We start from the raw sequence: 13,996 nt of genomic DNA, 5'->3' as shown, positions 1-13,996 counted from the left end.
CAGAAAATGTCATCTTGAAATACCACCCATACCAAATGGGTGGTATTGAATATTTGACAATTTTTTGGGATATAATTAACTTTATCTCTTCTCTTCGTTGGGATTCTTGTTTGAACCTCTGTGCATTGTTGTGTATTTGGATCAATTCAGTTCTATCCTAACAAAAACGATTCTAGGCTGGAGTCGTATCTTTGTGTGTACGATATGATTAAAAGGAAACATAATGTGGACAAAAACATAATAAAAAAATCAACACCTCGATGCACAAATCTGCGTTATTAATTAAAGAATAAAAGAGAAAATTAATTTAACTATTTAAACCCAGATTCTCAGTCATAAGACCCTTTCCACCGGAGACACTCCACTGGTCAGTATTGGCCACCGAAGGCACCCAATTGCCGCACCTGGCCACTGTTCTCACGCTTTCTATCAGCGTCTCCGTCCGCGACTCCCGCGACAAAATCTCCGACAGAAATTTATTTTATCAAATAATTTTTTAATAATATTTTGAAGAAATTTATTCTGTCAGTATATTTTTAAAAATAATAATTTTCGGATAAAAAAATATTTTTTCTCCACCAAATGTCTGGTTAGTATCGTTATGGGGCAGAAAAAGGCTGACACTAAAGCCCATTGAAGAGATTTTGATAATCTTCGTCTGTAGTGGACAACCCCACGTGAAACTTTTGAGTACAAGGATGTAGGTTACAAATAAGTAAAAGTGTTTATCCTTACCATTTATATCCTTTCACTTTTACAAAAAGACGAGACTTATATCTTTATTTTATTTTTTGTCAACTTTTTCTACTCTTTTGTCTATCTCTTTCTCTATCTTAAAATGACACAACTTTACATCTTTTTTTAAATCCATTTTTTTCTTTAGTATGGTACTCATACTGTCATACGGGTATTTTTTTGTCATGTGACCTTGTAGATAATTATATTGTTTAGAAGTTTTAATATATTTTAAATTATTTGTTAATTTTTTTGGATACTTAATAATTATATTGTTAATTTTAAATCTTAATAAGTTAGTTTTTGTTAAAAGATTATCCCTTTTTCTTTGCATTAACAAAGTAAAAGAGTATTTTTTTGGATGTAATTATATTATTTAAAACAAAATATTTAATGACTTTTTAATCTTTTTAATAAACAAAGAAGGGGTTTGCATTTATCATTTAACATGACACAAGAAAGTTTCCTACAAACACAACATTTTGTGGGGCTCACACTTTTTGAAACCAAAAAAAAAATTACGACACGCAAAACGAATCTCTATAATATTACATAATCACTTTTCCTACAATATAACTCTTATAAAACCCAACAAAGAAATAGCTCATTGTTAAGAAGTGTTGGATGCAAGAACTAAATTAAGATCTTATAATTAAAGTAGTGTTTTTTTTTCTTTCTTTCTTTTACTTAATCATTTCTTAGCTTCAACAAAGAAATAATAAAACGCTAAATTATTTATTTTTATGTACAGTTGAAGGATTTTTAAATAACCAAAAACAAAGCTCATACAAAAAATATTTACAAATTATTCAAAATAAGAAATATTTAGAGGGTAAATGGTGAAGGAGGCGGGAGATTCCATTTTGAGGGTTTCATTTCATTGTTGGAAAGAAAAACTCTCTGTCTCTTTCTCTCTCTCTCTCTCTCTCTCTCTCTCTCTCTCGCCCCTTTAGCGACACCGTTTTCATCTCCTCCTAGTGGCAGTGGTAATGGTGTTGAGTGGCAGAGAAAGCTTCATTCGATTGATCGGCAAACGGAGGCGCTTCCTTCACAATCGCGATTCTATCCTCTCCGATCCTATTCCTATTCCCGTTCCTATCCAGGCTCTGGAACCCGAACAACCATTGCAACCAAACGCAAGAGATAATAACCCCGAAAATGGCGACGCATATTGCCCGGTTTGTGGTCGCAAGCTTCACGGCGATAACCAACGCATCAACTCTCATCTTGGTATGTAATATATACTTTCGTTTCATTCCATTTGAATGGTGTTGAAGCATAACATGGATGAAGAATATAAAAATCTGAGAGAGAGAGAGAGAGAGAGAGAGAGAGAGAGAGAGAGAGAGAGAGAAGAACAAGGGAAAATTGAAACTGAGAAGCTGAGAAACTGTAATTGTATTGCTGTGATGTGTTTTTAATATAGATTTGGAACTCTATAGATCTAGAATCTGACAGATGTTGAAACTGATTATGTTAGAAGCTGTTATCGATTCTGTTAGTCAGTTAGAGTCTGTTATTACACCTGTCAGAAACAGTTAAGAGTTTGTTTGGAGTTCAGACTAAACAATATTCTGAATTAGGTAAACAGATTAGAGTAAGCTTAGCTTATATCTAACCAATGGTCTACTCTCATGTCAATTTATGCTTTCAGATGTGTGTCTATCCCAATCCAGAGGAAGAGGAGCGCAACGAAAACTCACCCAACGCACCCTCCTTCAGTTAAACTTCACCTACCCCGTATCCAGTAACGGTAATGCAGTGTCACCCGTGCTGCCTCCTCAGCAAGAAAAAGAAATTCAGAGTAGCAAGTGCAAAGAAGATTTTGCTGAAAATCAAGAGGTTGATCTTGATTCTACGATTAGCACCGCCTCATACTTGCCATTGAACAATGAGGTGCCTGATAATCATAAAATCGACATATCTGGAGTGGCACTTGAAACTTTTATCGTTGGCCGGAGATATACTGATCAAGAGGAAATATGTCATGGTACTACCATCTCTCTTTTGAGAGACCCTCAAAATGTTAAGGACCCCAATGCCATCAAGGTTCATTTCTTTTTGCCTTTATAATATAGTGCTGTCTTTTATATGTAATTTTAAGGAACTCGTTGCTCCTCTTGGTTTGTTCAGGTTGTTTCTGCAGATTCTGCGGATGGAAAATTATTAGGTTTTCTCCCCCGTGAGCTTGCACAATATCTATCTCCTCTAATTGATGAGTATGGCCTTAGATTTCAGGTATTAAAATGTTTTAGCCTAATGATGAGTTGGTTGTGTATTTGGGTGCCTTTATCACTTCTCATCTGCTTGTTATTTGTACTTGAGTCAAACGAATTATTGATATAGAAGGCACTTGAGAGTTGAGTTGTGCATTATGTGATTGTTCTAGTTCAGAAACTACTGCTTTTTTTATGAGCAGACTATTAGTTAGACTGTCAGCAGTTTTTGTTGATTGGTTTTAGTGGTTTTACTGGGAAGAAGGAAAATCTTTGTTGTGGCATGCTGTAGTATGCAGTTTCTCAGGTGTATTTTTATTGAAGTTGAATTGATGCAGGCAGCAAAAGGTGTGCAGTTTAATGAGTAAGGATTAGGGTTGTCTAGGGTAAGTCAGTTATAGAAACAGGTGGATGGAAGTTTCATTGGGTTCATGCGAGAGTAGGGGTTTTGCTGGCAATACGAAGGGATTTAAGGATTAGAAATGTGACTATTGTGGTGCTGTGAACTGGGTATTTTCAGGGTTAATGTTTTGGGTATGATAGTTTTTGAAACCAATAAAGAAAGATCCAATTATTGGGTTTTAATGGGGAGGAAATTGATGTTTTCCTGAGAAATCTGTTCTAGGTGGTTGATAAAATCGAAGAAAACAGGTTAGCAATTGAGAGGAATAAGACGAAACATAGGCATTATACCTATGGTTTGATTGCATCACAAAATCAAGACATAATGTTATTGTACTATGAAAAATACAGCTTTATAACTGATCATAATAGCCCTTCTATAACTTATCCTACAATAATTAGGTATGGAATCCTAATTCTATTAAGATTAAGACTCTACTGCTATTAAGCTTGTAAGGGAAACTAAAGACATTAAAACAGGACTCAGTAATCACCTATTGTATGATGACTGGCATTCCTCTAGAATTATTTAATGATTGCACTAATTACATAATGTCACAATGACTAGCATCCTTGTAGAATTTTTAGTCTACTTGATTAAGCTAGTCTAGTCATAATCATAATGAGTAGCATTTGACTTGCTGGTCATTATCCTAATAAAAGTATTTTACAATAATTACTCCAAAAAGAGGCAAGCCTTGGAGCAGTAGTAAGGTTGCTCTTTGTACCCGGAAGGTCACGGTTTCACGGGTTCGAGTTTAGGAAACAACCTCTTTGTAAAAAATACAAAGGTATGACTGTATGTAATCGACACTCACCCCTACCCTCGCAAGCCATGGAGTCTTGTGCATCGGATTTTGCCCTTTTCCCTTTACTTCAAAAAATGTGGATTTAACTACTTGATTCAAGCTCTCATCATTTTTCTCTTTGGAACTTGTTCCAGGGACTTGTCACTTCTTTTCCAAAACATTCTCTTGATGTTGTTCCAATTCAGATTATGTGCCACAGAGCATCAGAAAATGAAAGCGAGTATGATAATGAGACTTTTAAATGCTTATGGAAAAATGCTCAGCATGTTGTTGAATTTGGAAGCAGGAATCCTCCTTCATCTGTAAAGTATCAGCTGAATTTTTCTCTTATGCTTCAAGAGGTGTTGAGAAATAACATTCACCTTTTAACAGAAGATGAAAAAACCTATATGGGTATTATTAATATTAATACTTGTGGCTTTTATTATCTTGAAATTTTTTTTATCATATAGTTTAATCTTTACACAATGTCTCCTCCATTGGCAGAGTCATTCACTTTACTCTCAAATGACAGTCAGAGGCTTTTTATCCGGCTATACTCTAGAAAAGGTTATTTGAATATTTCAATTTAACTTCTGTTGTTTGATATAAAGTGCTTGTGATATTTATAGTGATTTTCTCGTTTTTGATCATTTTTTTTTTTATTTTAAAAGGGAAAGAAATAGTAAAATAAGATGATATGTAATCTTGTTAATCATAGTAAAAAGATAAAGCCTTTAGAAACAAATGAACTCATGAAGACAATTGAGTGTTCCAATTCCTAAGCACCTCTATCTGAGATTCTTGATGATAATATGTGCTGCAACCAAAGAGGCCATAAAGACAGTTATTTTCTGCAACATATTTGATCAGAGACTACCCAAATATGTACACTTTTAACATTCTCCTTTACCCGTCCCAAATCACCAAAAGACATCTTACATAGCATACTCCTATTTTATTGGGGGAAAAAAAACTAGCACAATACCATTAAACTTCGTGCTTCTTCCATATTCCTACCAAAGCCTTTGAACCTAATCTGAGGTAATTACTAGAAAATATTCCAACAAATTCATGGTAAATTAAAATGGTTATGGGTAGTGTAAAATAAATTAACTGTCATTTTTGAATTAGAACAATATTTTACACATTAGAATACAATTCTTTATGATGTCTGGAAATTTGCAAGTTGCAACATATCAGTAATATCAATATTTCTGATTTTTCATATAAATGAAATCTTGGGGGAAGATTTTGGTCCATGGAATGAAAAAGGCTCTTTTCCAATTACCTTGGCATTTGGAGTACATCTGAATCAAAGGTCCTTAAAGGAAGTAGGCTATGAATTCTCTAGTCATGTGGGAACTTCTTAAGGCAACTACAGAAACTGACACCAAGCCATAGTAGCTTAGGAATTGACTGTAACATTATTGCCACGTAAACTACCTTTGCAAGATGATTTTCGTAACAGTTGTGCTAGAGAAATATAAAATCATTAATATAGCCTCACCCAACAGCTTAAGCTTTTGGGTTGAATTGATGCTTTATATGGAATTAGAGCTGATGTGAATGAGTGGTCATGAGTTCAATCCTTACCGCCTCAGTGTATTAATAAAAATAATTAAATATTGTGGAGTTTATTAACACAAGTAGGTTGGGTCTGATACATCATCCACCCTTCAAGCTCAATTGGCTCGTGTGAGGGGGTGTGTTAGAGAAATATAAAATCATTAATGTAGCCTCACCCAATAGTTTAAGCTTTTGGATTGAATTGGTGCTTTACAACTTGTCTACCCTAAAGCATTAAAAATTGGTAGTGCCAGATTACCCACATCACAAAATGTAGATATATATCATGACAGTGGAAATGTCTTTTATTCATTATTCATGTCATGGAAGTACCAGTGTACCACTCATCTGTGAAATGTTTTGAGCAGTAGTGCATCTGGGCATCTAACGGATATGCTTCAATTTATATCTAAGTAGAAACTGTAGTGTCACAATAAAAAAAAATAACCACTTCCCATTCAACCCTAATTAGTTAGGGTAGGGATGATGATAATCTTTGTACACAGCCTTATCCATGCATATTTACAAAGAGGTAAACCCGTAACCTTTTTGTTACGAAGGAACAACTTTACCATTTACTTCAAGCTCACCCTCTTAATTTAGTGCAGAAATAGTTATAAGAAAAATGTTTATTGGAGTAAATTGCTTTCTTGATGTCATTTTTTGTACCTAAGTTGTGGTTGTACTGAACTAGCTAGTTCTTTTTTAAATTGTTTTTATTTTTTTGGAGTTGATATATTTTTCATATTGGACTCTTATGAAGGACCTTGGTTTCGCATGTCTAGTATATCATATTCTGAAATAGTGGATGCTCAAAACGCAGTCAAGGAACTTGCTGGTAATTTATTATAATTAGAAAGGTTTATTTTTTCTTTCCTAGCAAACATAATTGGCTATCTTACTGACAAACCCTTCTTATTGCCACCTTTGTGACCTGTATCTTTGGTATGGTCATGTTGCAGAGAAAGGATACATATGTTCTGTTGAAGATGCAAATCAACTGTGTGAAAGTGACATGAATGATATCTTGAATATTCTCACTGTCCCTGAGCTGCAAGAAATTTGGTGTTTTTTGCTTAAAAAGGTTGGAATCAATCGCTAGTTTTAGAGCTATATTTTATTTTCATCACAATCTTCATCATTAATGGATTTTACTAGTTGTCTTACATTGTCTACAAGTTTCATGCTCCATGAGTTCATAACGTGGGTATTAATATCCTTTATGATGAAATAATAGTTGTTTCCTTCGACATACATGAAGTGATATTAATTTTCCCTTCATATAGGTCTGTGCAAATCTCAGCTTGATTTATGCTGTTTCCTGTTTGTTTCTTGGTTCGTGCATCCATATGCAACACTTGGATCAATTTTGCAAATTATGTTTCAATATTTCAGATCTTACGTACCTAACACATTTCCCCCCCCTTTTTTCTCTTTTGATTTACTTTTTTATTTTCATTATATAGGTTAAGAGAGAAGCCTGAGCATATATATGTTTTATATTATAAGTGAGTGGAGCATTTTGGATGGATCCTTCTAAATTTGGTTGTATCCATAGTAGATGCTCCTAAATTGATTGGCTTTCGATGACTACATAGTAAGAGACATACTTTGTGGACAGATACGGGCCAAACATAAGAACATTCTATTGTGTTTCTGTATATATAAATGTTAATAAAATTGTCATAAGCCGGAGGTAATGCATTTCCTATGTATTATTTCCTCTGTCTCTCCTAGTCAATTCTCTCATGAGCTAGCTATAAAATTTAGTATATTCTATTGATGTTCTAGAGTTGCAGTCGTGGGATGAAGAAGCAGCATCTCATTTCATCTCTTCTTTCTACATATGCAGGCGTACTATGGTATTCATACTTTTAGTTGTGTTTTTCTAATTTGTAAAGGAGTCAATTAGTGTTTTGTTTAATGCTTGGTTCGTGTTGTTGTATATTCAGGACCCACCTATCAACTATGATTTTGAATAGAACTGGTTCCTGTATTAGGATTTCTTCAAGAGCTGAATCTCTTATTTGGCGTACTGAGGTATCGCTTTGACTTCTTCTGCGTGTGTTGGTTGCAAATTTGGTAAAATTGGATATTATTTACTTCTCACATAAATGATATTGCTTTTACAGAGACTTTTCTTCTTAAATGGAGAACAGGATCTTTCATCCTTTCTACTAGTTGATATGGGAAAAATAAAGTATCCAACTTACAACTGCATAATATCAGAACCAATTTTCTCAAATCGCAGGAATCTGCTCTCATATGAAGAGGTACATGTCTAACTTCAGAGATGCTATTGGCTGTCCCTTCTTTCATTTTGTATGACATTGGTTTTTCAGGCCATTGAAGTGGCACAAATTATGGATGAAGCTCTTGATGCAAACAGAACTGATGTGGTATTGAGATGCATAGAGATTGCTGAATCCCGTGTACCCACTGCTTTGCCCATACAATACTCGACTTCTGAATCAGTAACTACAATTCGTCGCTTATTTACAGCATCATGGGTATACTCCAAAGTGATCTCATTAGGGATTTCCTTCCTTGAGCAAGAGCGCAGGTATGGAATTTCGCGGTTTAATCTACAAATTGTTAACACTTTTTTAAAGCTGTCAAATGAATGCATAGTGTAGTTAAAAACCTACATGAATTAGTAGGGGATGTCCTAAACATGTACAAGACTAATGTAAATATTAAAGCAGAAATATTTAGAGCTTGTGTTGTATGGCATTATTGGAATCCAGTTTTAGGAAAAGACAATCAGAAATTAATGGGGAAGCAGAATTACACTAATTGAAAGGAAAATATATTAAATTATTTCTCTACTGTTCCAATCACTTGACGAGGCCCCACCTCTCAAGTCCACTACATATGCTTGTAAAAAGTGGATGGTGGTTGATGACATATTTTATCAGGTTCAGATTACCTTGGTTCCTTCCACTGATGATGGTACCCAGCACTATAATGCCTTAAAACGGTTGTGAAATAACTTAAAACTTATAGCAGCAGGATTTTTCTCATATTCATGATCTGTTCTTCACATATACTACTAGTAGAATGTCGAGGACGACCTTACTCCCAAATTAGAGTCGAGATTAAACATGCTTTTGCAGAGATGCAGGCCCCGTTTCTCATTACTAGTGATGTGGAGAAACAGAAGCAAGAACAACTGGTAGTTGAATTTTTTTACAGGTCCTGATCCAAGATATGATATTTCTGGCACTAGCTTGCTGACACCAATTTAATATCTCTAAGTGATGTGTATCTTAGGCTTCTTAATGTATGTTGAGATTCCAATAAAGATGCTTAGAGGGTTTGATTCTAGTGATGCAGCTCCTTAGTACCGATTTGAGTAGTGAAAATGGCACGGGAGGCAGGGTGTTGTGATGGTGGGTGAGTCACTGATGCTTTTGTTTGTGTTAACTTATAATTGTGTTGAGACTGGTGACTGGTCACATCAAGTGATCGAACAAAGTTGTTTAAGGTTAGTTGGTCTATCTGCGCAAACCAGACATCAGCATAATCCCAGCAGTTTGCCTTTGCTACTACTCAGGATTGGCTATTGCCTTCATTTCCCATGGTCAAGTCTGTTGTTCTTACTATTGCTATGACAGCTAATTGGTGCTAGATATACCCAGTTTTAGACCTCCTAGGAAACACCATCTTCTACTGCCCCCCTGGGCCCAAACAAGTTTCCTCATTGCTTGCTTTGTTACCATCTCTTTTTGTTGCGTTATTGATTCCAGATATGACTACCCTAGTTATGCAGGTTCCCCTGCTGCCTTTCATCCATCAACCACATTATTGTATTTATTTGTCCATGTTTACTGAATGAAATAGCTTCACATATAAAAGATGCTGAACTCTAGGTCCTTCTCCTAGTCTAATGAACTCCAATAACGAAGCAAGAGCTCAAAGGATTTTGTCTAATATGATTCTATATTTGATGTTATGCAAACATGTCTTAGATATGCTTATTTTAACGGATGTGGGATATGCTACTTTAATGCTGAACTTTATAATTAATTGAGAACTTTTCCATTCATATGATAAGATAATGCAGCAGCACATCATTTGTGCTAATAGTGCACTTGGTTGCCATTTATGTAGAAATAGTTGGAGCTTATATCTCTTCTTACATTGACATGGTATTATGGTTGCAGTTTATTTATCTTCTTGTGCACTACAGATGTTGAAGAGAAGTGATCTCTGTTTCTCAGGTACAGTGATGCAATTGACTTACTAAAGTGGCTGCTAAATGTTTTCACTTGTGATGTAAGAAGAGGATATTGGACGCTGAGGTTATCAGTTGACTTGGAGCACCTGAGATGCATTGATAAGAGCCTTCAAGTAGCTGAAAATGGGTTGCTGGATCCATGGATACGTGCTGGTTCAAGAATGGCACTGCAAAGGCGGGTTCTTCGCTTAGGAAAACCACCAAGGCGTTGGAGAGTTCCTAGCTTTTCTAGGTCTGCTCTGCAGAAGATCCCTGAGGTAATTTGTTATTGTTTTATGATCATGATTCTAACTTCTGATTTGGCAAATTGACATTACATATCTCCTTTAACATTATGGCTTTCTCATTGTGGCCCATGTGATGATTCAGGTTTATGTTCGAGGGAGACCTTTGAATTCTGAATTGGGAGCAAAGAACAGATTCTACAATGAAGAAGGTAAGCAATGTGGAGTGGAAGAGCTTGCTTTGCATTATTATGCTGGGGAGGGTGGTGGATGGCAAGGTGTTCATACAGAGAGTGGGATATGGTTAACCATTTTTGGGCTTCTTATGTGGGATGTCATATATGCTGATGTGCCAAATGTCTTCTATACTAGATTTCAGGTACATTTTATTGAATGAATAATTAACCTTCCATCTTTTCTCAAGTCTCAATTTTTTGCTGTATTTTAATCCATGTTTTCAAGAAGCGGGAGCCTTATGCTGGATGATTAGTTCTTCCTCTCTTCCCTCTACAGTTTTCTTTATTATGACTGTTCTCTGAAGCTGCTTTACCCTCACTTTAAATTTTTTGGGGAAGCCACCCACTAACTTTTTACCTAAAAGACTGACAAACTAAGGGACAAAGGATCTTAATCTTTCCATGAACCTTCAATTCTTGGAACTGAATTCTGTTCACCTATGTTGGGAGTACCTACAGATTGTTTTCCTTTTCTTGATCACTGTTACAATCATCCTCTACGAATCTTATTTTTCATTATTATACTCTGCTGTAGTTTAATCAAAGATTCGGTTTACTAAAATTACCTCCTCCTTTTTTATTTTGTCTCATTTTCCTTCACGGATGTTTTCCTTTTGTACCTTCCTCCCCTGATTTGTTTACTTTTACTTAATAGGCTTAAAAAAATTAAGTCTATAACATTGGAGACTCATACATTATATTTGATTATAAACAGTTATATTCATTCATTATAAACAATTATATTCATTCGTTGTACTTTGTCTTTGAAATTACAGAATGCTCCTTTGGATTTGGGTACTGATAGCTTTTATACAGCTAGAAAAAGCAGCATAGAATCCCATCTGCAGCAAATTCGCGATGGCATGGCTGAGGAGTTTCTTATTAAGTCGTGGGAAACACATATCGGAACAGCTTGTAGAGGAGTTAACTGGGACCGCCATTCTTTAGATGAGCTTCGTGCTGCTGTTACTTGTGTTGGGGCCCCTTGTTTGGCATCTCTCTGCCAACTTCTTGCTCAAGACTATCGGAGCTGGTCTAGTGGAATGCCTGATTTGCTGCTATGGCGTTTCCATGGAGAATACAGTGGTGAAGCCAAGCTTGTTGAAGTGAAAGGCCCCCGGGATCGACTCTCTGAACAGCAGCGAGCATGGCTACTACTGCTTATGGAATGTGGATTTATGATCGAGGTTTGTAAAGTGAAACCTTTGTAGAACTACGAAAATTATAAGTTGTTTAAAACTGCTGGAGAAGCAAATTGAAGATTACAGCTCTTGCAAAACTTTCATCAGAGAAGAGTTCACAAAAGTTCATTATTAATTTTCAAGCATTACTCTTCTGAAAGAAAAGGAACTGCTCTAGATCAAAAGTGAACTACTCTAGACTGAAATAAAGGGAGATCTTCCATAGGAAAATGTGGAAAGTCTATGATCTGATGAAGTAGCCCGGATGGAAATATATTGGTCCCACATAACGAAGTAGTTGAAGGAGTTCTGGAGTAGCTGTTTCAGATTCCATCCTCCTGTTATGCTTGGGCTTTCGGATTCTCATTGAAATATTCATGCTACAAGTACAGGTCTTGCTCCTCTCTTTTCCCTCATTCAATTATTTGGTTCCAAGCCTTCATAGTCTAGACACTGGTTCTATGTATATAATTTTTTTTTGGTAAACTGGTTCTATGTATGTTAAGTGGGTTATCTCGTGCAAATTAAATTCTTGTTGTCCATAAATCAAAAGTAAAAAGATGTTAAACTCAATCACACAAGTGGGTATAATTGTTTTCGAGGAAGGATATTTTTACTACTAAAATTTTTTACTACCAACTTACTACCTATCTAATCACCATTGAATTAAAGAGAAAGAATGCTAAAAAAATTTTGAAAAAAGAAAAAATGTTGATCTAATGGTGATTAGATAGGTAGTGAGTTGGTAATAGAAGATTTTAGTAGTAAGAATATCCCTCCTTATTGTTTTCAACTTGATTTTGTCATTGTTAGAACTCAACTATTGTTTGACTTTACAAATTCCGGTCAAATGCTACAGCCAACCCTCTTCATTTATCTATCCATTTCAGTTCTTAATTTAGCATGGTTATCCAATGTCTTTTCTTCGTTAAGTCTTAGGTTCTAGATAGATCATAGATAGCGGGCGTAGAGCAGAGGGAGAAGTGTATGTGTGAACATTAAAGTCTTCGAGGTTAATATTAAACTAGAGTTGATTTAAGGCTTAAGTTTAAATTACGTCAACTAAAAGCTTTTGGGTTTATTTTTTATGCTGGTTTTTGGAAGCTTTAATTGTGGTTTGTAGCATGCCTTCACTTTCGAATGGGCACCTTTTTCTTCCAAATTTTTTGTATATTTACAAAAAAAAAAAGGTATAAAGCTGGGGGACCTGAAAAAGATTTTTAAAAAATGTAATTCGATAACAATTTGTATGTCGGACGAGAAAGCAAAATGTTCACTATTCATGTCATTATCAAAATTTCTAGGTTGTGATTGGTGCAATAACTTCATCGATAACTTAGTATGTATTATCTCATTTTTATTCACTTTATAACGATTAGATTAAAATCCCATTTTTAAATATTTGTATACCAAATTTGATACTTGAGTGAATATTACATTAATTTAGTCATTGAAATGATTCTTTTTTTTATATCAAAATAATTCAAAAGCTATTATATATTCGGAACAAATTATTGTCCTGTGATGACAAAAAATTATTTTAGGATTAATCTGATGGTTTATTTAAAATTAAATTGTTGTTTTAAAATTTTTTCGAAGACCAAATTAGACATCTATTCTAACAATTAAACAAGCTGTAAACATATAAATATTCAAAATAATTTCAATTAACTAAAAGGAGATTTATCAATAACAAATACTATCATTTTATTAAGCTGAAAAGTGAGGAAGGGGATTAGCTAAAACTTCTACAGAATGAGAATCTCTTTACTAAAAAAATATACAGAATCTTCTATCATTTTGTGTGTCCAACTAATTTTAGTATTTTCGACAGAGCAGGATCAATTAACTAACACTTAAAGATGAATTCAGTTTTAAGAAATAAAACACAAACTTCCTTTCATATAATTTAACAAAATAAATTTATGTCTGCACTATCTCTTTTAATTATAAAAACATTTCTAAATATCTTTATTACCTACAAGTTTTTGAAAAGTTCATAGAATCTATAACTATCTTTTTTTTAATACAAATAGGAATTGAACATATAACCTAATACAATCTACTCAAATTTCTCACCTCTATACTAGTTCCAGTGGCTTACAATCTCTTTAACCAACACTTAAACGTTTTGTTATTTTTTTTTAAATTATTTCACTCTTTTATGAGAGGACATATTCTCAAAGAATCTATAAGACCATCTCTAAAAAAATATCAATTTAGTTCTAATTTTAGAAGATTTCAACTAAACCTCAACTTAAATGCAATAGCAAATTAGGGCGGGATGACCTATTCAGGTCCTAAAGAAAATTACCAAAATGGGTCGCATCAAAACCTATTTATTAGGGGTATTCATCAACCGATCCGAACCAATGTAACTGAATTGAAAAACTGATAAATGAATT

At 34.5% G+C, this 13,996-nt stretch overlaps 1 protein-coding gene across 1 annotated transcript; it reads left to right on the top strand.

Annotated features, from left to right (window-relative positions):
- Window positions 1-1,724: 1,724 nt before the first annotated feature.
- Window positions 1,725-12,128, top strand: LOC133316640 (fanconi-associated nuclease 1 homolog). The gene is made up of 14 exons (XM_061518422.1): window positions 1,725-1,965; window positions 2,390-2,784; window positions 2,869-2,973; window positions 4,297-4,555; window positions 4,649-4,711; window positions 6,474-6,548; window positions 6,673-6,794; window positions 7,502-7,572; window positions 7,663-7,750; window positions 7,843-7,983; window positions 8,053-8,273; window positions 9,934-10,207; window positions 10,320-10,553; window positions 11,187-12,128. Exons 1-14 carry the CDS (start codon window positions 1,725-1,727, stop codon window positions 11,619-11,621), a joined length of 2,724 nt encoding a protein of 907 aa, XP_061374406.1. The 3' UTR covers window positions 11,622-12,128.
- The last annotated feature ends 1,868 nt before the right edge of the window (window positions 12,129-13,996 follow it).

This window comes from Gastrolobium bilobum, unplaced genomic scaffold (genome assembly GCF_033153095.1).
Source record: "Gastrolobium bilobum isolate Gb01-03AN ecotype WA unplaced genomic scaffold, APGP_CSIRO_Gbil_v1 utg1827, whole genome shotgun sequence".
Taxonomy (NCBI): domain Eukaryota; kingdom Viridiplantae; phylum Streptophyta; class Magnoliopsida; order Fabales; family Fabaceae; genus Gastrolobium; species Gastrolobium bilobum.
The sequence above is the reverse complement of the archived record's forward strand: the minus strand, read 5'-3'. Positions and strand labels throughout refer to the sequence as shown.

What these genes read in the sequence shown, in the direction of transcription:
- LOC133316640 (XM_061518422.1), top strand. Translation starts at nt 1,725, where the DNA reads ATGGTGTTGAGTGGCAGAGAAAGCTTCATTCGATTGATCGGCAAACGG. An exon ending in AGATGAAAAAACCTATATGG is followed by an intron (nt 4,556 to 4,648) that starts GTATTATTAATA and finishes CTCCATTGGCAG; the next exon opens with AGTCATTCACTTTACTCTCA. An exon ending in TTCCTTGAGCAAGAGCGCAG is followed by an intron (nt 8,274 to 9,933) that starts GTATGGAATTTC and finishes TCTGTTTCTCAG; the next exon opens with GTACAGTGATGCAATTGACT.